The sequence below is a fragment of the Magallana gigas genome, chromosome 1, assembly GCF_963853765.1.
Source record: "Magallana gigas chromosome 1, xbMagGiga1.1, whole genome shotgun sequence".
Classification (NCBI taxonomy): Eukaryota; Metazoa; Mollusca; class Bivalvia; order Ostreida; family Ostreidae; genus Magallana; species Magallana gigas.
In genome coordinates this window covers 42,469,353-42,494,056 of record NC_088853.1, presented here as the reverse complement: position 1 = coordinate 42,494,056, position 24,704 = coordinate 42,469,353, and the positions used below count along the sequence as shown (strand labels likewise).

General features: G+C 30.8%; 1 protein-coding gene across 2 annotated transcripts in view; it reads left to right on the top strand.

Annotated features, from left to right (window-relative positions):
* The first annotated feature begins 613 nt into the window (after window positions 1-613).
* The window catches only part of LOC105328097 (77 kDa echinoderm microtubule-associated protein), a 33,832-nt gene continuing 9,741 nt past the window's right edge, over window positions 614-24,704 (top strand). The window contains exons 1-12 of one of the 2 annotated variants that reach the window (XM_066067595.1): window positions 614-1,680; window positions 4,998-5,120; window positions 5,450-5,540; window positions 6,113-6,282; window positions 8,550-8,670; window positions 12,672-12,874; window positions 19,464-19,561; window positions 19,989-20,163; window positions 20,640-20,805; window positions 21,710-21,781; window positions 23,572-23,871; window positions 24,190-24,337. In XM_066067595.1, coding sequence (XP_065923667.1) covers window positions 1,429-1,680; window positions 4,998-5,120; window positions 5,450-5,540; window positions 6,113-6,282; window positions 8,550-8,670; window positions 12,672-12,874; window positions 19,464-19,561; window positions 19,989-20,163; window positions 20,640-20,805; window positions 21,710-21,781; window positions 23,572-23,871; window positions 24,190-24,337 — 1,919 coding nt within the window. In that variant the 5' untranslated portion in view covers window positions 614-1,428. The remainder of the gene's footprint in view (window positions 1,681-4,997; window positions 5,121-5,449; window positions 5,541-6,112; window positions 6,283-8,549; window positions 8,671-12,671; window positions 12,875-19,463; window positions 19,562-19,988; window positions 20,164-20,639; window positions 20,806-21,709; window positions 21,782-23,571; window positions 23,872-24,189; window positions 24,338-24,704) is intronic. The other variant, XM_020067173.3, reaches the window with a different exon arrangement.

The window sequence follows — 24,704 nt, the reverse complement described above, 5'->3', positions numbered from 1 at the left end:
ACCAAGCACGAAACGCAAATAAAATGGTCTTTGTTTAGAACTATCAAAAAAGCTAAAAACAATGAATTCAATGAATGTACCTAGAGAAAACTAGATAATGGTACCCTCAACATTATAAATGCGTTTGATGAAAATAAATGCATATCAAAAAATTAACTAAAGGACCTGCACATTAATATTTTCCAATAAATCTTACAGAACCAAACTTTATGTAAACACCCTGCATCGTATATCAAAAAGGAAATGAAAGTGTGTGAGGACAAGGATTCGATTTTTTTTTTTGGAATCGGAGACCATGTTATTTTTTTTTTTAATCAGAGATCAGAGAAGAAGAATCGTGTGCCCCGATCGTTTATTTCCGGTTGACAAATCGTTATAGCCTCGCACTTCCGGAAATGAATAAATCGTGACGTAAAGCAACGTGTAACGTAAATAACAGAATTTACCAAGAAACACGCAAAACTGTAGTTATAATTGATGAAACAAAGAGTCTTTTTCGAAAAAAAGAGAAAAAGAGAGACAGACAGACAGACAGAGAGACAGACAAAGAGAGACACAGAGAGACACAGAGAAAAAGACAAAGAGAGAGAGAGAGAGAGATTTAACGCGTTGTGTGCGTTAAAAAAATCATTTCGACTTCTTCGGCTATCGTGGGACTATTTTTGTTTCCCCAAGCAAATCTGAGAAAATAATGAACCGCCTGTGAACATGCGCCATAAATTTTTGCCAAGTTCTATCCCCTTGGCTTGCCTTGATATTAGCTGACGATAGCGGCCCAAAAGTCCGGAAGCTGATAAGCAAAAACTGTGCTGCTTTTGATGCCGCCTGTGACGCGTTTGATTTATCACGACATGGCGAACTTTGAAACCGAGACACCGGTGTCGGGTGTTGCCCTAGGAACGGGAGTCCCGCGATCCCCGGATGTTAAACAACGGGGACTCCAGTGTAAATCTCATTTGGAACTATCATTGAGTGTAATGAAAATGTAATGTTTGTGTTGATTTTAACATCAATGGAAGTGGAGTAGCCAAAGCAATTTACCGGGTGCTAACTAGATGACAGACTGTTTGTTTGCAATGCATTATGGGAATATAAATCACACTTTTTTTCATTAGTGGTCCCCGATTGATTTGCTTTTTTAACATTGTTATTTTTTCCTTGTGTTAATAAGTAAAAAATGTCATTTTTTTTCTATTTCGAAAGTACTGACTGTGTTTGTTGTATTCAATGAAAATTAATGCGCGAGGATTTAAAGAGCTTTTATTACGATGCTTGGGAGTAAAAGCACATGACGCTTTGAGCACAATGCATTGTAAAGTTGCATTGTAACAGTGTATTCTGTATAGGAAATGCCAGTGGATATTAATATTGGAACGCTTATATTGCCATTATTATTAAAAAGAGAAAATTTGTAAATGTGAATTCTAAATGGACGAATACAATAGTATAGAAGATTACATTCGAGATGACAAGTTTTCTAAAATCTCGCCAGATGCGAAATCGTACAAAGTTCAAATCAAACGACAGAGCTCGCCGTCAAATGACGAGAAGGAACCGGAAAAGAAGCAGCAGCAGGAAAAACCAAAAAGTGGCCAGGGCGATGTCGTAAATGGACCGGATATGACGTGCAAATCTACCAAAAATCGTCAGCCGCGTAAAAAGGGTCGGTTGCCCTCTGAGGTTGGTAGCCTGTGTCCTTTGAAGTCTTAAAAACCATTAAACGATTTGGAAAAAAATAGATTACTAGTAGTATTTTTAAGAAATTGTTTCGTTTAAACACATAATTTCGAACAAGCACACAAAATTAAAATTATTCTTTTTTTTTAATCTAAAATTGTGATTACAAATTATTCTGCCTACAATAAATATCCAATCCCGTCGTATTGTTAAAGATGGTATAAAGTTTTCATTTAAAGCTTTATTATTACACCGGTTTTTTTTTTAATTTCAGTTACGAATAATAACAGCCAGAAAGGGTGTTGACACTATTTCAGTTCTACCTTTATTTTATTCCTTTATTACCTTCAGTGAAATTGAGAAGGCAAGCTCAAGTATGTTACTTTAACATCTGCGTTTATAATGATTCAATTTATTGGATTGGGGGGGGGGGGGGAGGGTGGTAAGAGTGCATTATAAAAAAGTAAAGATAGAACTCAGATTTGTTTAGAAACCAAAAATATCTCGCGATCATTATCCGCGCGTTGCATTGATTTTTCGATTTTACGATAAACTATGTTACTTTTGTTTAATATTTGGACGACAAAAAGACGATAAGGGCCAATATAAATGTAAAATATAAAACGATTTACTCGTTAGGTCCAGCAGCTAGTCAGAAATTCAATTTATCTTGAGAAAAATGCAATATGGAAACAGTCGTTTTCAAAGTCATAAACTTTGAATCCTGAATATAGTATTAACAATCTATAGTCAAGGGGTTTTTTTTTCAACTAAATGTATGCGGATTATATCTGTCAATTGATAATTCTGAAATACATGCGAAAAAACAAATTTTAGAATTCCAATTAGCTTGTCCATCAGCCTATAAAAATAAACGTGAAATTCAGTATTGTAATAACTCATCGGAAAACAATTAAATGTTAATGTATAATGTGGTATTTACATCCTGTAGCCAAGATTATTTTTCCAAGTAATTTTTTTGTATATATTTATATATTTATCCATCTTAAAATTCAGTTATTTCCAAATTTTTTATAAATAAAATCCCGAAATTGACAAAGGTGTATTCCGCATTTTATCTTTTCAAATAATAATCAAGGTGTATAGACGCGCCGGGACAAATACGTTGGAATTCCAATTTACTTGGTCACCTAATTAGTTAATTTTTAAGGCACACGTGAGCTTGTTTACAACTCTTTTCCAAATATTTATTTCGAGTGAGAAACTTCCATTGACGTGCTACACTTCCTAACTGTCCCCATTAGGAATATCCATAAACTTAATTTACGTGTCGTGAATTATGGTTTACAATTTCCCTTAGCATGAGAAAAGTTCCCCACAGACAAATGCCAAATAGATTTTGTCTGGTATTATTAAATATTTCTGAAAATGAATCTACAATATTGATTTGCTTGAAATATTTGATAGATATCCCCCTGAGATATAAGTATATACTTTGTCTACTGAGAAGCAGTTTAGCATTTTATACTACATATATATGTATTATAATCCTTAAAGCGGAGAGAGAGAGAGAGAGAGAGAGAGAGAGAGAGAGAGAGAGAGAGAGAGAGAGAGAGAGAGAGAGAGAGAGAGAGAGAGAGAGAGAGAGTACATTTAAAAAGCAGAGAAGGATAGAGAGAAAGACAGACAGAAACAGACAGACGGACAGATTGATACAGACGGACTTAAGACAGACACTACATTTAAAACACAAGATAGAGAGTAATTGAGAGAAAGATACAGATGACGTTTCAAAAATCCTTGCTTTCGTCTGATGGTCTTTACAATAAGTTCAATTAAAATACTTAAAATTTTTGCTATGAACAGATGAATACAATCTGTCATCAAAAGTTTTTTTTAATGTTGTAAAGTTTGAAATCACCGGTTGGCAGTAAATTATACAAAACTTACAGATAGTCGCAACCAGGTTAATTCAAAATTTACAACATATAATATACTAGTATCAAGTTATAAAAGCTTCGCATCTATTCATTATTTATCTACTGATAAACAGAGGCATTATAGCATGCTGTTCATGTATTGACCGCTAAATTAAGTTTTTTAAAAGAGCAACAAAAGCTTGATTTATCAAGTTTAAACCAAAAACTCTCAGCAGAGATGGTCGCCTCTCTCCTCTCAGCCTAAAATTTTCTTAATGAAATGCATGCAAAATTCCTCATTTTTAAATACCTAATCAAAAATTAACACCCGTCCCGTATGTGCTAATTTAGACATACAGTTCATTTTAATATCTGGTATATCGATTTTGGTTAATATATCCCCAGAAATGTAATATGCATACCCAGGTTAAAAAAGTGAAACCAGCGAAACATGGGATATACATGTATTAATTACGGTAAGCTTTTTTCACTCTGGGTTATACTAGAACATAGAGTTTATTTTCATCCTAAAAGCATTACCAACATTGTATTTGCTTAGGTACGCTCGTATAATTTAATAAATGTACTTTACTTTCTATACTTTGTTTGCATTTCCGGGGGTTTTATTATTTGGCGATATTCCAAAATACGCTATGTGACAACCAACACGGCTAGTACAAGCGAACAAATTAAATAGGCCATAAAAAAACGTGCTGTGTTTCTTAATTTCATTTTTCAATCTTGATTGCGGTCAAAATGACCTTGACGTTTGGCTTTCAAGATTTTTCTGTTCCAAAAATAGAACAAATAAAATAAACAAATCTTATTTAAGTGGAAAATTAAAATTATAAAATCCAATCAGGAAATTTCGTTGCATGATTTTACTGCTTAATTTTTCTGAGAAAAGGTTTTTCAGTTAAACGATTGGAGAAATTTTGCACTATTAAAATGTACTTTGTCAAATAATTCATATCTTAAAATCTGTTTTCATTTCTCTCTCTCTCTCTCTCTCTCTCTCTCTCTCTCTCTCTCTCTCTCTCTCTCTCTCTCTCATTGTTTTCTTCGTTAATTGTTGTAAAATATTCATAGATATGTATACCTAACATCGATTTTTTCAACCTCTTTAAACCATCACTAGAGAAGTGTTCATATTATCATATCGATTTTATCCTCGTACACTGTCCTTTTACATAACTATTATGCATGCATGTAACAAAATGCAAATAATAATTAACCACCTATTGAAATGAATGAGAATATGTTATTGAACCAAACGTCAAAAAGGATGAGAAACAAGCTCTAAAAAAACCTAAAAACTCATGTACTAAGTATACAAAATATCATGCCTGCTCCGAGAAGCATGTATAATAAATCATAAATTTATCAATACAAATTGAATAAAAAGATAATTAACTAATTAATTAATTTTTATCGTTGCAGGACAGTACATCCAGTGAGTCGAGCGTGATGGGAATACCCGGTCGACGTGACCCCGTGACGTCACGAGGTCGCGCCAAGAACCAGCGCGGTCCACGTGGCAGAGGAATCACCGAGGGGGCAGAGGTATTGATTTTTGTTTCTGAAAATTAAAATAAAAATAGATGACAAATATTCAAATTACAAGTAGCTTAGAGTGCAAGACAAGTTTGTATATAATTATGCAGTTTGATACTTTTAAACTTATGATCAAAAGGGGAGATGAACTACAGACAATCTCTCTCTTTCTCTTTTCTTTCCTTCTTTCATTCTCTCCCTCTCCTTCTTTCTCTCTCTCTCTCGTTTTAGAGTGATTCTTTATCATACATAACTCGTTAAACAAAGATCAAATCAATCTGAAAAGAAAAAAATTAATAAAACGAATGCAAAAATAAATGTGTAAATAATCATTACAGAAAGCAAATGGAAATGGGAAGAAAAAGACAAAACGAACTCCTAAAGCTACAAATATTGTTACAACAGATTCGCCCACATTGAGCTCTCCTGGTAAGTTACATGGCCCCTGGATACAATATTGTGGTTTCGTTAATATTCGCTAAATACCAATTTTCGTAAATTTTTGTTGTTGGATTGATCCAGAAGATAGAAATGTTTAATTTTGTACAATTAAATAACATATTGTGTTAAAAGGAATTTACGTATCCTCGAAACTGTGTTTTTCACCTAGTAAGCGAAAATTGATGTCCACGAAAAGTAATGAAAAACTGTAACAAGAGCCATACTTTCGTCAGATCATCTAAAAATTATGGGGTTTTTTTTAAATGCTAGCTAACATATTCATGATAACCCAAAAAATCTTAAGGATATCAACACATTAAATACATTTTATAAATCTTTATCAGTAATAACCAATTAAAATTATTTAGAAAATTTGACGAGTTTTTTTGTTATTTTTGGCCAAACAGCAAATCAAATGCAACGCACTGATTTAGTTATCAAAGCAAATTAATGACAACGCCATCTCACGTTTTAAGCGATGTATTAAAACCATTCGTGATTGTTGTGTATCAGAACAGCTTACAATAATGTGTTGGACCAATAGAATGTTTTATTTATAGTACAACCTCTTCCTGATCAAATCAACCCCGAAGAAAAATTTCAGAAGATTCTTTCCGAGAATTTGAAAGAGTACAGCCGACAGCGCATGCGTGCTCTTCACATGAGTCTCCGCCATTTTAGTAACGTTGAAGCCCGAATCACTCAAAAGGAGCTCAGCCAAGCATTTCAAGTATAACTTTGATTCATGTCACACGGTGAATGTCAATTGTGTATTTGGTTTGAATGTATTTTATTGTTAAGATGGTATATACAAAAGGATCGGGCACAAGTACCGCAAACTTATAACACCCTCTGCTGAGAAATTTCGACACAAAATTTACACTATTACGTAAAAATGACAATATCAAAGGTCATAATAAAATACCAACATTGAAGTTACACCAAAGTAGATATATACATAATTGTGTATTTATCCAAAGCATCTACACCATCTCCAGTTCAATTAAGATGATAAGATGATTAAGAGAGCTGAATGGCACTGGCCAGTTTTATAGACTGTATCAATCTCCTAAAAAGAAGAGTTCAGCATGAAGATATAGCAAATTATTTAAATCCTAAATATTTGGAGTTTTTTATTACTTAATGATATTTATGAATATGAATAAATATATTAATTATAACTAAATTAATCATTTAAATTTGAAAATTTACGAAAGATCTGATGGTTATTTTTTGTTGACTAACCAGCCTCCTTAAGGGGGCTGGGGTGGCTGCCATTTTAGACAATATTGATCTCCTTTAAAAGAAGAGCTCCTTATAAAGATAGTGGGAAGTGATGAAATTTATATTAAAATATATGAAATTTTTCTTTATCAAATAGTGGTTGATAGCTTCAGAAATCGCATATAAAATTTTCAAATAAATCTAATGGTTTTATATAATATTATATTTTGACCCCCTAGCCTCCTTAAAGGATTGTTTATTTGTTACATAGTGAAATGACAAAACTGAATCTTAATTTGGTTTACGATAATTACCAAAACATACACAAAAAAGCCATACGTTTCAAATCGTTTCTTATCCTTTAAGGTAACTCCGTACCTATAAAATTATGGGTTCGAAGTTAAAAAACTTAACTTTTTTTAACTTATTGGACTTGAATTTCATCAAAAAATAAATAAAATAAATATGTATCCATACTATTGAAGATGTAAGGTAATAAAAACCAAATGCTGAAATTATCATCTGAAAATGACACTTTTTTTGTTTAAAAATTAAATATAAGTGGATGGATACTTGTTTGTCTATTTAAATTTTATTGCTTACTATGCCAGAAAACTAAAACTAATTTAAAAAAAAAGAAAAAATTGTTTACTTTAGAAAAAATATAGCATTTAGATATATCACTTAGAGGAAAATAGAAAAGAGTTATTTCCCTTTGTCATTATTGAATTATGTCGAATATAAGGATGAAAAACGCTTATTAAATATCTCCAAGTAAACAATGATTTGAGTTTTTGATGTGCACTTATGATAACATAAAAATTACAAATCTACTTGCAAGAATTTTAATGATTCCATGGTTTATGTAAAATGTATGACGTCACAGGAGGGTGGATTTACTTTAAATCCTTAATATTTTAGAAACTTCCATGTGGACTAATTAAATGATGCATCTTTTTTTAACTTGAGTAAAACAGAAGAACTGAAGCTCTACAATTTAGGTTCCATATCTTAATTTTCTTTTCATATACCTTCAGCTTTTAAATTATTAACCAATACACGAATGTTTGTTTTGTATGTGAATAAATTATTTTTAATCAAAAATCTTTTGATTTGAAGTATTTAGGATCCTATAAATACGAAATTTTATATTTTTTAATCGTTAGCAACAACAAAATTTAGTTTCCTTAATTGTTTTAATAAATGCATTTCTTTGATGCTGTAATAATAACCACATTTTATGTTTCTAATACAAAGCATGCATTCAAATATCACGATTTAACAGAACAGTTTGGGAGGATAAAACCAATATGAAAATTGCACATGCAATTGTACCTGCAACTTTTACCAATTTTGTCCTAATTTTATTTTTTCACTTTTTTTGTCATTTGATAACTTCATTTAAACAAAATATAAATCATAGTTCCATCTTGTTTTAAAATTTGACCTGAGGTTAATTAGAAAAATTTAAAATTTTGAAATACTAGCACTGAAATGTTTTTGTATCTTTTTGATTAATAAGAAAATGTTGTTTTTTTTCTTCAAAATCAAATTCAAAAATAATCTAGCTTTTTTTCCAAGGACGAAAGGCACATTTTATAATTTATAATCAACAAAAGCTGTCACATCCAACCAATAGGACCTATAAAAATTTGCGGTGAATACAATTAGGGATATCTGGTTATTTTTTCTTTCACCCTTTTCATTTAAAACTTTATCTTTTTTTTGGCATGTCTGGTGTTTTCACGCATCGCTTGACATTAAATTTTGCAGGATAACCAGATGAGGCTATCTGGGCGTGTCACTCAGTATTTGATTGACAAGTTTGAGGACAACAGAGGGATTGACTGTGAACGCCTTTATAGATTCCTTACGGACGCCCACCTCAAATCAGGTCAGTCGTGAGATTCTAATGCAATCTCAAATCCTCGATTTCTATAACCTGGCAAGTAGTGTATGATTATTCCCAATACCTGGCTATTGGCTTGTTTCTATTGTTTCTGTAACTAGCTTGTAACTTCTGATTACTTTTGTAGTATGTATAAATACCTCTGTAATCTGGCTAGTAGCGTGGGATAAGAAAACTTCATTAACCTGGCTACTAGTATTAACTTGGGATTACGTCTGTAACCTGTATAACTAGCTCTGTAATCTGATTAATGGCTTGCGATTACGTCTACAGTCTGTATGATAATCTCTATATTCTAGCCAAGGGCGTGATATTACTTCTGTAACCCAATTACAAACAAGTAACTTTGTAACAAAGCTAGTGGCGTAATATTACTTCTATAACCCTTACAAATAACTTTGTAACGTGGATAGTTACGTGAAATTACTTCTGTAAGCTTTACAATTACCTGCCTTGTGACGTAATGTTACTTTTGTTACCTGTACTATTACCTCTATAACTTTGGCTTCTGGCGTGATATTATCTCTGTAACACGCAAGATTAAATATATTGTAGGGCTAGTTGCATGAGACTGCATCTGTAACCTTGCTAGAGACTGCTTCATTATTTCAAACAGTAGACATTTTGTCCTACTGTGGTCAATAATCGTAGAATCGTAAATTTTGTTGTAGAGTTAATCCATCATGTTAAATGTTAATTTAATTGCAATATCTGATTACATATTAACTTGATAGGATCATTAGCCACGAATTTATGCATCCTTGAAAATATCATTATCTTTAAATCCTCGAAAATTGGAAGCACATAATTATTGATGAAACACACATATGAAAACTTTACAGAACTTGTTATTTTTTAAAAATCTGGTCTGATTAACATTTATATTTTATCCTTCTTTGAGGAGAAAAATGATATTGTTAGATATAAAGAAAGGAATAAATCTTTTTAACTCAAGACATGCAAACATTTTTAGAGAATTTTGAAATGGATTATTACAATTTATTTAAAAAAGGATGCTATTTATAAAATAAAGAAGTAAATTTTATCGGAATATGATGGATACGTTTTTTTATTTTATAAAAAAAAAGGTATTAGAAAATGAAAACATTAAAGTATTAGACTAAAATTAACTTCTAGACGAACAAAACTTGACATAAAAAATCAGTAGTTATTATGATTGAACTTAAGATTCCTTAGTTTTTTTTTTCAAATATATCTATTGATATACAAATATTATATTAAGGCCCTTATGTTCAAATTGATTGCATTGTTTGAAAACAAAATCTTATCGATCTTTTTTTTTTAAAAACATTATATTTAGATAAGATATCTTTTATCTTCCAATAAATGAACTTTTCTGTAAATCAACAAATGTTTTTTAAAAATGTTTAATTGTTTATTCATCTGAATCGTGACACAAACTAACAAACTGAAATACTGATGCGGTACAGATACATGATTGTTAACCTAATATTTCAAACCAAAAAAATCACACATTTTGTCTGACTCAACATCCTAAAGCAAACATCAATCACAAAAAGAAATGATAAGAAAATTAAGCTTATTCATGCCGGAGCCTTTACCGAATTCGAATGATTTACCAGCTGAATATTTATTAGACTTTGTCTGAAATCGAGATGATCATATCATCTCCAAGTGGATTTCAGATGTCACTCAATTACGCAATGAAATAAAATTAATAACGTAATAAATAAAATTAATTGAAATAGACTCATCATCGAAAACACACTGCATACAAAATAGCCTAAAAGCTTGCAAATCATGTACTGAATAGGATATTTCTTTGCCTTGAATTAACAACTAGTGGTTTTTTTTTATTTTGTTCCTAAAAGAGTACAAAAGCACTCTCATAGGAAATGCAAAAACAATTATGTTATATTTCTAAAGAAAACCTTGGATGAGGTACCACTCAAACATCATAACAAGTAACAACAAAGAAAATATGATCTTTATTTCTTCTGCCAATATACAAATGTCTGAAAACTATTATCATGTCAAAAATGACTTATCACAGCATTTGTAATAGTTTCACGTATATTTTTAAAAATCACTTCCGGTAATATACATATAGCAATAAATCTGTATACAAATTAGGTTTAAAACAACGACATGTTTGTTTTTTTGTTTTGTTTATTTTTGGGGTTTTTTAAGTTGACTACTAAAAATAGACACTTGTTATGTTTTGTCGTTTCAAATGAAATAGCTTTTAAGTTATAGTGTTTTAAACCATACGCTATGAAAAATCTACGAAAACAACAAAAACACAAACGTAATCACAAACAAACAAAATGTGACAACACACAAAAATCAAAATGATCCTTAACTTATATGTTGTTGTTTTCTTTTAATTTTGTTTGAATGCTTTTTAGATACAATTACATTTGTAAGATATCGTTGGATACACCTCTTTGGGAACGACAAAATCAACAGTTCTTCATTTCTATCTCAAACATTGTGTAGTTTGTGACAGCGAAACTAGATTAGGCTATTAAGTGCACATACCACATACTGCTAGGAGAGTAGGTTCTGTTGATTTTTAACGTTAAAACTATGTACAACTGTTGTTATTTGTGAATGAAAAGAAGATAAAACTAAACTATGATTACTGAAACAAAAGCAAAATCAAAAAGCTGAATAAGTATTATATAGATAGTATATTTTTGTTAAATCATGCTGCAAGGTTAATCTAGTGATGTGAAATAAAACAAACCAGTTATATCTTTCCGCAGAAAATAAACGATTTATACATTGGTCATTGAAACATTTCAGATATTATGATTTAATTTTTGTAATTACAGGTCGAAAAAAAGTGGGCTACTTTTTAATTCTAATTAACACACACACACACACACACACACACACACACACACACATATATATATATATATATATATATATATATATATATATATATATATATATATATATATATATATATATATATATATATATATATATATAAACAAAAAAAATTCTAATTAACATAATTTCAATTCAATACACCTGATATACATGTATGTCAATACCTCCCCTTTCGTGCAGTGTGGCGTCAAAAAGAGAATATAAAAACGATCTCTGGTCATATCATTAACATATAATCAGTCAGTATAGGTATACAAAAGAAAGTTGGCAGACCTTGGGCATCTAACATGCATAGATCACAACTGTTCTTGACAATTGAAAGGGCATACCTGGAAAAAAAATTGACAACGATGACATAAGGTTATCAGATAAAGCTTCTGTGGCGTTTAGATGTATCAATATATATCAAATCAATAATGTTTTAATCAGCAAGCTACACACAATCAATTTAGAACTATATTGAAAAGCTATCTCTTTAATAAAGAGTTATTACTTTTTTTGAATGACATGAACAAGATTAATGATTAAAGCTTCTCAGTTTAGTTGAATACCGTGGGGAGGGTGAAGTGTTGATTGAATTATGGGAATAAAAAAGCTCAATCATTTATTAGATAAACGCCAAAAATATTATTGATTGAACCTTGATGATGCATTTTGCAGTTTATTGGAAAAGATAAATTAATCATTTTAACTAATTAGTAACTTATTAGAGATCAACCCATCACGAGTAAATGTATTTAATTGTAGGCATGTCAATTAATGACAATGCAATAAAAATAGGTCAGACCTCAGAAGGCAAACTACCTCATGTTATACATTGTATTGTCTATGCAAGTAAAGAAGTTTTGAAATCAAATGGTACAATATTAATATTTTTTCTCAAGTTGGATGAAATATATAAATATCATAATGTCATTTTTACCTGATGTATTGAAACTTTGTATAGGTATAGGTATAGTCAACCACACAAAATCATAAGTATTATTATTTTAAAAACTGGACACTATTTTACAAGCCAAGGGTAAAATAATTTCCTTAAAATACATGTATAATGTGACAATTATTAAAAGTTAGACAATGTGCAATTTACCCGTTTTCCTCAGGCAGGGACAGTGTGGTTGCACTACAAACAAGAAATGACCTAGAGACGCAATCGGAAATGACGTCAGAGGAAAAAGACGCCGACCTTGTTCAGCGATTGGAGGAGCTTTTGATTGACAACCAAGGTCATTTTGACGTGGACTCTTTGAGAGAAAACTTCCAACATGCAGATATTGAAAAAAGTGGGAAAATCAGCAAAAATGAGGTATTATTGTTTATCTCATACGTGTGGTGTATATTACCCGTGTGATAAACCTTTGCTATATCACACGGGTGATGCTATATCAAATACTTCCGGTCGGAACTACTTTTGACACAGCCCCTCGCTTTAACGCTTCAGTGACCTATTTTCGAAGATTTGCTAGTACTTTCAACATAACTATATCTATACTACAAAAATTAATATAAAATTGATTTTGTCAAAGATTTAAATTACAAATATGAAGGAAAACACATAACTGCGTAGCACAGGCGTCGGAACCGGGGGGGGGGGGGGCTATTGTGAGTGTGGGGGGGGGGGGGGGGGTAGCCCACCTTTTTTGCAAATTTATTCATAACCGTAACCACAAGACCCTTTTTACTTGTTTGTCAAGATTTTTGATAAATTTAGCCCACTTCCAACTTTCAATTTGCTTTGTGAAGTTTATAAAACTACAAATTACGTTAACTATCAAGGAGTTCATCCTGACGACGCGATGAAAACAGAGCACTCTGGTTGTGTTTATATACAAGAACTTACCGAAATAATGTTTCATGAGACTTTTATTCCACCACCAGTAAGCATCCTTATTCACTATTTTCAATTTTGAATCATAAAGCTAGCCTAGTGTTTGTTCCTCGTTCGAGTCAATTCAAACTAACGAGCATTCGCAACTTTGTGTATGTCAACAAACTTGATTATTCAAGTCTTCTAATCGGAATTTCCATTTAATCAAGTCAATAGGATCTAAGAAAAATTATCTAGAGCTAAAAAACTATTTTAAGGTTTATTTCAGTGAAACTTTACATTAAAATAGTTAGATTTATCTCAGGAATGACGTACTAAATTGTATTGCGCAAGGTCACAATAGCCGCATAACACAACGTTGCATCATTGTTTTTAATCTTTGAAAAAAAAACCAATTTGGGTCACACAAGGGACTGTCTCAAAAGCTTCATAATATAAATCAAATTGTATGAGATAAATAGAACATCTATAACTGTGTGATTTTATATTTGCTTTATCCAACTCGTTGAAATGGTTATATTCGCTCGGAAAGCCTCGCGAATATATACACCATTTCAACTCGTTGGATAAAGCAAATATAAAATCACACAATATAGATATCCTCTATATATACTGCGACGTTTTTCTATTTATCAAAAACGTACACGTGAGTATTGGGAAAATTGTGTAAATATGAGAAAAAAGAGCAATCTCGAACTGTTAAGTTTCCTTTTCAAATAGAAACCGTACTACGATTATGAATAAGATTTGTAAAATTAGCAAACGAAAAACATAAGATAGTATTATCGAGGGATACTATCCCAAATTATACTTTAAAGTATAAAAGCTTAACATTTGCCATGTAGTCATTAACGTTTATAAAGCAATTTATTTAATCAAGTAACTTTAGGGGGAGAATGAATAGAAAAAAATCACAGCAGTGCACTTATCAATACTCATTTCACCTCACTACAAATTTCAAAAAAACAATGAGGTTGACCTGTAGCTGTTACATTTTTTAATGAGGATCTGACTCATACATTTAATTATGTATTCGATATGATTCTCTGTTTGATGCAACTGCAGGAAATGTATATGCTTTATAAATCTAGTTCAAACCAGATCTTTATATATATTTCTATTTTAGCCAATAAGATAGTCAAGATATGTCATTTCATCAATCAAATAATGACATTTGTTCACATGTGGTAGTAAAACTTATTTCTGTGGCAGTAAAACTTTTTTCTGTGGCAGGAAAACATATTTCTGTTGCAGTAAAACATATTTCTGTGGCAGTAAAACTTATTTCTGTGGCAGGAAAACATATTTCTGTGGCAGTAAAACATATTTCTCTTCATAATAATTCTTTTTTTTCCCTCGAACAAAAATTTGATATGCATTAAAATCAATATATCAGCATTCATTTACGCATGATAAAAATCCTACGACGCAGTTGTATCGAATAAATATCACTGTGGCATTGATTTTGATTATATTTAAAGGATGAAAACTTGATTAGAAATCATTTGTAATTTTTTCAAATTATTTCTTTTTTACATGATCAGATTTTTCAGGACAAGTGGTAAAACTTAGATTAGATTGTATATTATATGCATGTCTACATTCATCTACAATGGAGAGTGTATCAGTGAACTTTTGCATTTGTACATTATTTAATCGTATTATTATAATTACTTGATAAAAGTTAAATTACATTTTTATATTCAGTAGCATATTCTCACTATATAACTCAATAATAATAGACTAATAGTCAATAACTGTAATATTAGCTCGTCCAAAAAATATTGACCGGTCAATATTTTTTATTATTATACTTTCATGTCAAATACTAAAATCTGATTGGTTTAGAAGCAGTTGATAATACGTTCTATTACCCTCAGCGTTAGCCACACATTTAACAACAGGTAACACAACGAATTGTTACATGCGCGTAAATTATGCGCGTTCGGTTCGCCGTAGAATTCACGTCATTTCTATATAAAAGCAGTAAAAAAAAATTTTTAATTTAGACATTCAGTATAATGAAATAAGTAGTGCTTGTTTTGGAGGGTCACGCTTGAAATTGACACCCCTCGAAAACCATTGTCAACCTCCGCTTCGCGTCGGTTGACAATGGTTCCCTCGGGGTGAATATGAATAGCAACTGCTCTGCTGGCATATTTTCCATGATGCGCTAGCGCGCATTATGGAATATGCCAACAGAGCAATTGCTATTCATAACGCCATGTTCACTAAATAACGTTGTTTATTTCTTAAATAATTGCAGTTCCTCCGTAGAGACTTACAGTGGGAAAGAACAATGGATATGCAAATATTATACAATATTATCCATAACATCATATTATGTTTGCTGTTTTACAAGATGTGGTAGTGTAAGCATAAACAAACTAACCTTTATTCAGATCAAATCAAACATTAGCATTATTGAAAAAAAAAATAAGCAGAGAGGTACAGGTATACTGTTTGTAAAATTTAAGTTATCACTAATAGTTGAAACAATTGCTTAATTTTGGGGGGAAACTTTTTAAGAAGTATTTTGACACTTCAACTTTGTGAATTTCACTTTAAATTTATCTGAATGAAATCAGTTTTGAATTAATTTAATTATTCAGACATATGATACCCTTTTATAGATAAATGATGTTTTCAGAAATTGGAAAAAAATAAAGCCTTGAAGTCTTTTAATGTTTTTTAAATGTTGTTTAAGAATAAACAAATACATTAAAATCCACATGATCGCACAAAACAAGTAGGCTACAGCAATATTTATGTTTTCAATAGCAAAGCAAATAATTGTCTTTATACACATTTGTTGCAGAAATTCTCTATTATTTTTGAAAAATGAAAATTTCATATAGAAGTGTTGAAATAGATTATATATTTCAGGTATTGTTTTTAAAGCGCTAAGCATAGCTAAGCGCTTTATTGTCGTTAGCCGCCCCCTATGAGTAGAAATATACATAATTCAAACTGGTTTGAGAACTAGTTTCAGGGGTTTACGCACATAGTTGCACGGGCTATTGTGAATATAAGGTTCGAGCTATTGTGGCTATTGTAAATCCATGGTGCAGGGGCTGCCACGCAGTGATGAGGAAATATATTGCATAAACAGAAGCTGAAATATAAAAAAAATCAAATAAATTCTTTCTAATTAGGCTTACACAAAGTAAATTTTCTTTAGAACCAAGCTAGGTTAGCGCTTTTCAGTAACAGAACTTTGATTATTTAGGTGATTTTAGTATATCAAAAAGAGACTAATTTTATTTGAATTTTGTAAGTCGGGGTACTAGTATTTGTCAGACCCATAGTATTTTGTTATGATTGCAATAAACTTGGCTAATACTTTATTATTGTTGTTGTTTTTTTAATTTAACTAAAACTTAGGTTCTAAAGAATTTTTTAAACGCTTCTCAATAAAAAAAAATACAAAATTACAATATCAGTGAGATAATTGTATTTTTGAAAAAAACAGATATTCCTGAAAATGCTATTATGCCACGTACGATATATTTGATACTTTTATTGTATACGGGTAGAATTTCCAACATTTTTCATCATCATAAAAACTGAAATAAAACTGGTCAAGCATTTGTTTGTTTTGTTTTGGGGTTTTTTGTTTTGGTTTTTTTAGTGTTTATGTATTAAAGGCTTTTCAAACCTTATACTAAACCATATAACATATAAATGTTGTTAGAAAAGTAAATATTTTTAATATATGTTTGTGTCATGTCATGTCAAGTTAAATAAGTTATCGTATTAAAATTTTATTTTAAAAAACTGAGTATTTGCACTAAAAAGTAAAGATACTATCATTTAATTATATTTTACATGACAAATGAATGAAAAAAATACTAGTAATTATTCTTACTATACAAAACTCGTCCACATTTATTACTACTTAAATGAAAAATCATATTTACGAAAAAAGAAACAGTAATATTTTAAAAATATATTTATTGATGGATGACAGAACGCTCACATACTAAATATAACTTTTAAAGTACATAGACTGGATCGATCGATATATAAGGATGCTATATCAACATTGTATTTACTTGAAAAGATATGGGACATCTATATTTTGTGACGAATTTAAATTAGAATTTAAATAATTTCTAAGCTAGTTTTTCTTCTTTATCTATCTATCTATCCATCTATCCATCTATCTATCTATCTATCGTAATCTTGTTAATTGAACCTACTTTTTACAATTAGTAAAAAAGATGTAAATTTAAAAAAAAAAAAAATGCTTTCTTTGATGATTCATGAGGGGAGCGATCATTGCAGGCTTCACGCGGGTTGTTTATTTTTTGCTGCAGTGGCGTCACCTTTATATCCTGCATGAATCACCAAAGAAAACATTTTATTGTTTAAGTGAATGAAAAGCAGGGGTAAAATCTTCAATCATACTAACAGAGAAATAAGTCTGAAACAAAAAACAAAACAAAAAAAATAATGCTGACACTTTCAGTGAAAATATTTCTGTAAAAATCTCTCTATCAACAACATATAGAAAATTGAATGCAGACTGATTGCATATAATTACGTTTAATATTGATGTCAGGCGTCTGGGCATCTTATAAATGTTTAATTTTTATAGGTTGCTTATTATTAATAGGTTAATCTTTCAACTTGAAATAATGTTCCGGCTACATTTGTCCGGAACGGACGTGAAAGGGTCAAGATAGTTATTTGTCCATGTTTTTCAAATAATATACGAAAGCTTTGTTAACAAACATGCTGTAATACACGAGTAAAGGTTTAAGAATCCTCTAGATTTCGTGAGATGACTGCGCTTATGTCCTTTTGTGCATCTGACGTATCAAATCAAGGTTGAATAAAGACCACATGCTAAAATCTATAAACGGGCCTTCTTACCTTCATAAAGCTTTTAATGACAAATGGTTAACCGCAATAATTAAAGATTGTGTTTTTGTGGTTTGATTGATGATCATAATTATGATTTCCTCTCAGTACAATGATGTGCATTTAACATTCATTAAATTTTTTATTTTTTGATAAAATAACACAATTTCATTTTAGTCTTTTAAAAACTTATGTAATAGGTATAAATCACATTAAAGGAATTTCAGGTAATTTTATTTCCCTATTAAGTTCAATAGTTTTTATCACAGTTATAGACACTTATTCCGATAGGATATGAATATGTCTACCATTGACAAAGCACAATTGTTTTTTACCTACTTTTAGGAAAACATATCTTTTGTAACCTTTAATAACACCTTTTGCGTTAGAGGATTGTATATTTTTTTGCGATAATTGCCATAAATAACCAACCTAGTAAACACTTTATCGTTTTATTTACTTGAACACCTTTTGTTATGCCACTTTCAGTTAATCGTTGCAACTACAAATTTATACCGATAGTTTGACACCTAATAGTAACGTTTCACCTTTTGGCACTTGAGAATAACCCTTTTTCTTTTCTTTTACAACTGGTCGGGATTCGTTTTTTCATAGTGTGTTTTTTTTTATCAATATGGCTTGCCATCAGTGAATTGTCGTGGATTTTGCAAATTGCCAACTTTAAGGATATACCTTGATTGGGAGAAAATATGTTTTTATCAATAGAAACTATAAACTTAATTTTGATTAAACGGTCGTCAACATAAATTGACAGTATTGGTTAAAGAGGAAGTGATATATATGACATTGGAATAATGACTTAATACAGTTATCCTATATAAAATGATCAATTAAGAGTGATGCAAATTTCATTATTAATAAACTATAAATCAAATAATTTCTTTATCTTTTAAAAGAGCATTTGCGTCTTATTTTCAATAAAGACTTTCTGTTCATAAAATTGCAATAGTAACCTTTATTCCTCGATAAATCAATCGATACTGTCAACTACAATATTTCTTTTAGGAAACAATCAATTGTAATCTGCGCCTGCATGCATTTACATCTTTTTGATTTCTGCCATTTTTTTAATAAAGATATGTACTTTTGCTCACTAATTGGTATTCTGAAGGAATACCCTAATAAATGATTATAATTTAGATGGTTATAATTTATTTCTTTTGTGATGTTTTTCATTTAGGTCATTGACTTGTGTTCCCGGCATCAGACTCCTCTCTATGGTGCTTTATTGAAAAGCTTGCTGAGACGTTGTGATTTGGACAATAATGAGCTAATATGGTACTTTAAACGACTGTAGTTACAGAAAGGTCTTCTATAATAATTGAATAAGTCATTTTAAGCTTTTAATGTCTTTTTTTCATAAGTATGTAAAAGACAAGTTGCTGTTTTATGAACAATAAAATGGAGGGAAATAATTGGAACAAATTCTATTATCTTAATAAAACGTTGCGATTTGGACAATTATGAGCTAATATGGTACTTCTGTAGTTACAGAAACGTCTTCTAAAATAATTAAATAAGTCCGTTTAAGCTTTTGATGTCTTTTTTCATAAGTATGTAAAAGACAAGTCAAGTTGCTGTTTTATGAACAAAAAAATGGAGGGAAGTAATTGAAACCAATTCTATTATATTAATAAAACGTTGCTATTGTTACGTCATATCAAGCAACCACTACGTCATCTAATAAGTATATCTTCTACTGCAGCTGGCCAGAATTTCTCAACTTCCTGCATGTATCACAGGAAAATGCCCAGAAGAAATGTCCGTCCCTTTGTGACATCCCCCAGAAGCCAAAGCCCCGGGTTCCTGTTACACCCAGTCCAATAGACGAGTTGTCGGAAGAAACGAAATCGAGGCTTGTCAGCAAACTGCGTAAAAAGGTTATTAAATTTTTTTTAAAATGTTGGGTTTTTTTTTTTTGGCGATCCATACGTGTATGAAGGCAGCAAGCTATTGTTGAAAGGTTTTATAAACTTTGTTAGAGGATTTTGTATTTGTCTGCCATAATTGCTATACTCATATAGTATGAATAAACCATCTTAGTTAACATTTTATTGTTAATATTTATATCAATATCTTAATCAAAAAATCAATCATCCATAATTAGCAAGTAAAATTGTGTGAAATATTATTGTTGTCAATCATAAAGTTACAAAGATGGAAATGCCAATTTTCCCTTCCAATGCATTGCATATCTACAAGTGTGCTGCAATTTTGAATAAATACAGTTCCTTTAGGACATAACATGATGTATATTTTCTTGATCTTTGTGAAGTTTGATAATGAAAACAATAGATACAACAATATTGATTTAACAGGCAAGACCTAACATTTAAAAAAAACCCTGATTGAATAGGTATCGATGGTAAAGGACCGAAATTCCAACATCAAGTCGGTCGATGGATTGGAGAAGTCAAAAGAAATGAATGGTGATATTCGTCCAAACAATGTTAACAGTGTAGAAGAAGAGAAAACCGTGACCAAGGAAGAAGAAAATCCGGATCGGAAGAGAATCGTAGCTAGTAAATTTTTATATTTTTATATTTTTTTTTCTCAGAACAAATACCAATGCAAAGTATTTATCTAGAAATGTTAAGAGTTTGATAATCTATTGAATATGAAAGAAAAAAATAGCTGTCCATAAATGTCAATTGTTGTTCTCTTTTTATATTCTTTGTATAGTATATCAGTGTCTATAAAGTGAATGGTATTGTAATGTTTAAACTATTTTCTTCTTTCTTTTTTTTAACATGTACATCTTATGTTTGCGATGTTCATGATATTCACAGAGTCGCCCTTTATAAATAAGACTACAATATTTATGAGCAAAATATTTACTAGTTATGATTTTTTTAATGAAATATTCCTTGGTTTTTTTTTTCTTTCTGAAATTAACATTGATGACAGAAATCATTTTCGATAATGATTCGATAATAATTTATTCTGACTTGTTCAATTACAATCAGAATGTTTTTTTATGGACCACACTTCATGATTATCTAATATACCTTCAGGTTCATGCATTTTTAAGTCGTTCACAATGTAGATATTAACAATTTTTTGACAAAATAATACTTTAAAACTACTTTTTTCTTAGCACAGAATTTAATTGCTTACTCTGCTTTCTAATGTTTCTCTTAAATACTTACAAAAGGAACCAAGATTGTCCTTAATTTTATATTCAAATTACTTTTATTTCACTTCCTCCTTGTTTACCTTCTCTCTTCTAATAGCTTATAATTGTATTGCTTACAACGTAAATTAACCCTTACTCCATGACAGAATACCTCTTGTCAGCTAACTTCTCTCTTTTATTAATTGATACAAGTTAAACTATGTTACCTTGTGTGTAAATGACGCTCACTTTACTTTCACTTTATATCACTTTACTTTCACTTTTTATCACTTTACTTCCTCTGTGGATAGACATGCGGCGAGTTACTAATCTAGTTAAAACGTCTTCTGGATTTCTAAATACTGTCAAAACCTTCATATCAGGTACTATTTTCTCATGTTCTAATCTGGCTGACTGCTTATGAATGTTGCATGCAATGTCTCAAATGTCTATTGGATGATTTGGCAAAATGTCTCCCTACCAACATGTAAGATAGAAAACCCTTTTTGGTGATCTTTCAAATTTTCAAATTTCATTTCCTATGTTTAGTATTTTACATGTATTGCTCACTTCATCTGCTTTAAATGTTTTTCCTATCTGTCAATACATTTGATGATATCCACGATAATGCTTAAATCATTTAATGTCATGGTAAGCATATATTTTCTCTCAATAAGTGAAATAGTCTGTAACTAGGCATGATTCAATATTATATCCTTTAACAAATAAAAATATCAAAGCACTCAAACGCATTTATATGTAAGCAATATACTGTATCCTTCTTTTAGCGAGTACTTACTCCCGCGATCTAAAGGGGCATGGTCACGATTTTGGTCAAATTCTAATTTTATGTTTTTATTATTTACAATGCTTTAGAAATGCATTTCTAATGATCAAATAAAATTTGAGAGTCATTCGTAGAGTTATAAGCAAGATACAGGGCTCACGATTCTTTGTCTTGTAAACAAGGCTCGTGTCCTGTTTTTGTTTACATAGGTTCAATATACCAGTAAAAAATCTTTTTCCAGCTTATTTGTCTATCTTTTAATTTATTTTAAGCATAGATAAACAGTTCCTAACATTTAAAATACTCGTTATAGGTTTTAAACTAAAATATTTACTTCAACGTTCAAAATGTAAGCAAACGCTTTGTTTACAGAGCGGAGAATTTCAAGCCCTGTAACTCGTTTGTAACTCAACAAATGACACTCAAATTTCTGTTGCCTATTAAAAATACCTTTGTGAAGCATTGTAAATATTAAAATCGGAAAACTAATTTTTGACCAAAATCGTGACCATGCCCCGTGAACGTTTTTGCATCACATCGCGAGAATATACAATCGTGAACGCCGAATTTTTTATCATAATTCCAAATAGTTTACATCTGTCTTCTTACGACTTTACGCTAATATTAATTCCTTTCGTTTAATCAGGAATTTACAGTATTTTACGTTGATCGGAGTTATTATTAATCACTGTATTTGAAGTTAAACTTATCAGACATTAGCTTGTATTTATATCATCACTCAAGAATCAGCTTTCGATACGTTTGCAGTTTATCTGCCTTGTTTTCTTGATGATCTCATATGTTCTTTTTAATTTTGAAACCCTTTTCAATGCAGAAGTTTGTTTTTAATGTAGACTGTCAGTAGAGTTCTATAGTTACATAACAGAAGAAAGTATAAAAACAATAACATACGGGTATTGTTGTAAGGTGTGAAACCTTAGAAATATAATTGATTACTTGTATTTGGTAAAAGATATTTCGGCGAAATTGATGAAGAACAAACATTGGTTTGCTACATGCATATTCATGAATCCAGTAAACAGATACAGTAAAACATGGTTATAGCGAACACGTGAATATTGAATTGACGCTTACAGCGAAGTGAATTTCATTCCCCGTAACTTAATAACAAGTTGTAAACTTGAGGGATATAACGAATTACGCTTATAACGAAGGAATATTGCCCATCCCTGTGCCTTAGTTATAATTGCGTTTTACTGTATACAGATAATTCCTTTGAAAACTTACTGTATAAGGACTTTATTTAATTTTATTAAACATTAAAGTGAAGGCAAGATACATTAAAAAAATGATAGATAAATAACATTCTCAAAAAACACTGATCATATTACTTTACCAAGACAATTTTTTAAATTCATATCATAGGTAAAAGGAAATCGGAGTCCGATATGAAAGCTCTTGCCCTAGAAGCTAATGACACAAGCTATGACATCAATAGCATGGACGATCAAATGACGTCATCGCCTACCTATGAGAAACACCCAGAGCACTCTACCCAATGTACCAAAGGCAGTGGAGTAAACACTTCCTCATCAGAACAAAAGCCAAAAACTTGTAGATCCGCCCCACTCCTTTCGGAGTGCGAAGGAAAGGAGCTCTTGAAGGAACCAGTCAGTAAAACGCCCGCTGATATTAAAAACTCTTCTACCGGAAACGTCAAAGAAGGTAGAAATTAGATCTTCGTGCAATCGTTCTTAATCATAAATCTTTTTTTATTGCAAGTCATTCTACCTTTCAAATGTTTTCCTTCTATATCAAAAATGGGTCAAGGACGTTGAACTCATCCCTTTGATTACTTGCAATTGCAAATATTGACATTTTTATCAAAATAAACCTAATAAAAACGTACGCTGATCTAAATTTGGGTCCATATTATATTGCAAAGGCCAATAAAGACTTTTTTTTCAAAAATAAACCTTATAAAAAGTTATGGTGATCTAAATATGCTCTCATGATCAATGAATTATCTATTAATCATTACAGTTTCCACATTGAGCCGCCATAAAACCGACAAGACGTCATTTTCTATATCGACCAAGAACCGTACTGTATGTTTTCCTCCACCAGCTGACGTCGACAAATGTCAAGAAATTCTGGATCCGCCAAATCAAAGACTAAAGTTAGATTGGGTGTACGTCTCAATTTCATTTTCGTTTTAAATTCAATTATTATATCTCATTGTGATCTTTCCTTTATAATTTTATGTATAATCATACTCGCATAGTTCAGAGATAGATATCTATTCTTAATAAACGCACAAGGAGACAGGCCAGTGTAATTTTGAATTGAAAGTATATTTTCGTTGAGATATATTTTTGAAATTATTTTTATGATGCAGACATAATCATAGATGATTTTTTTCAAATGCAACACAAAGAACAGATGGTATTGCAATTTTCATTATACCAGTTATATTGAGTCCCACCATGCCAAAATGACAATAACAAGATGGCAATCAAGAATTGTACTTGTGTACAGAATATATAAATTTCTAACTT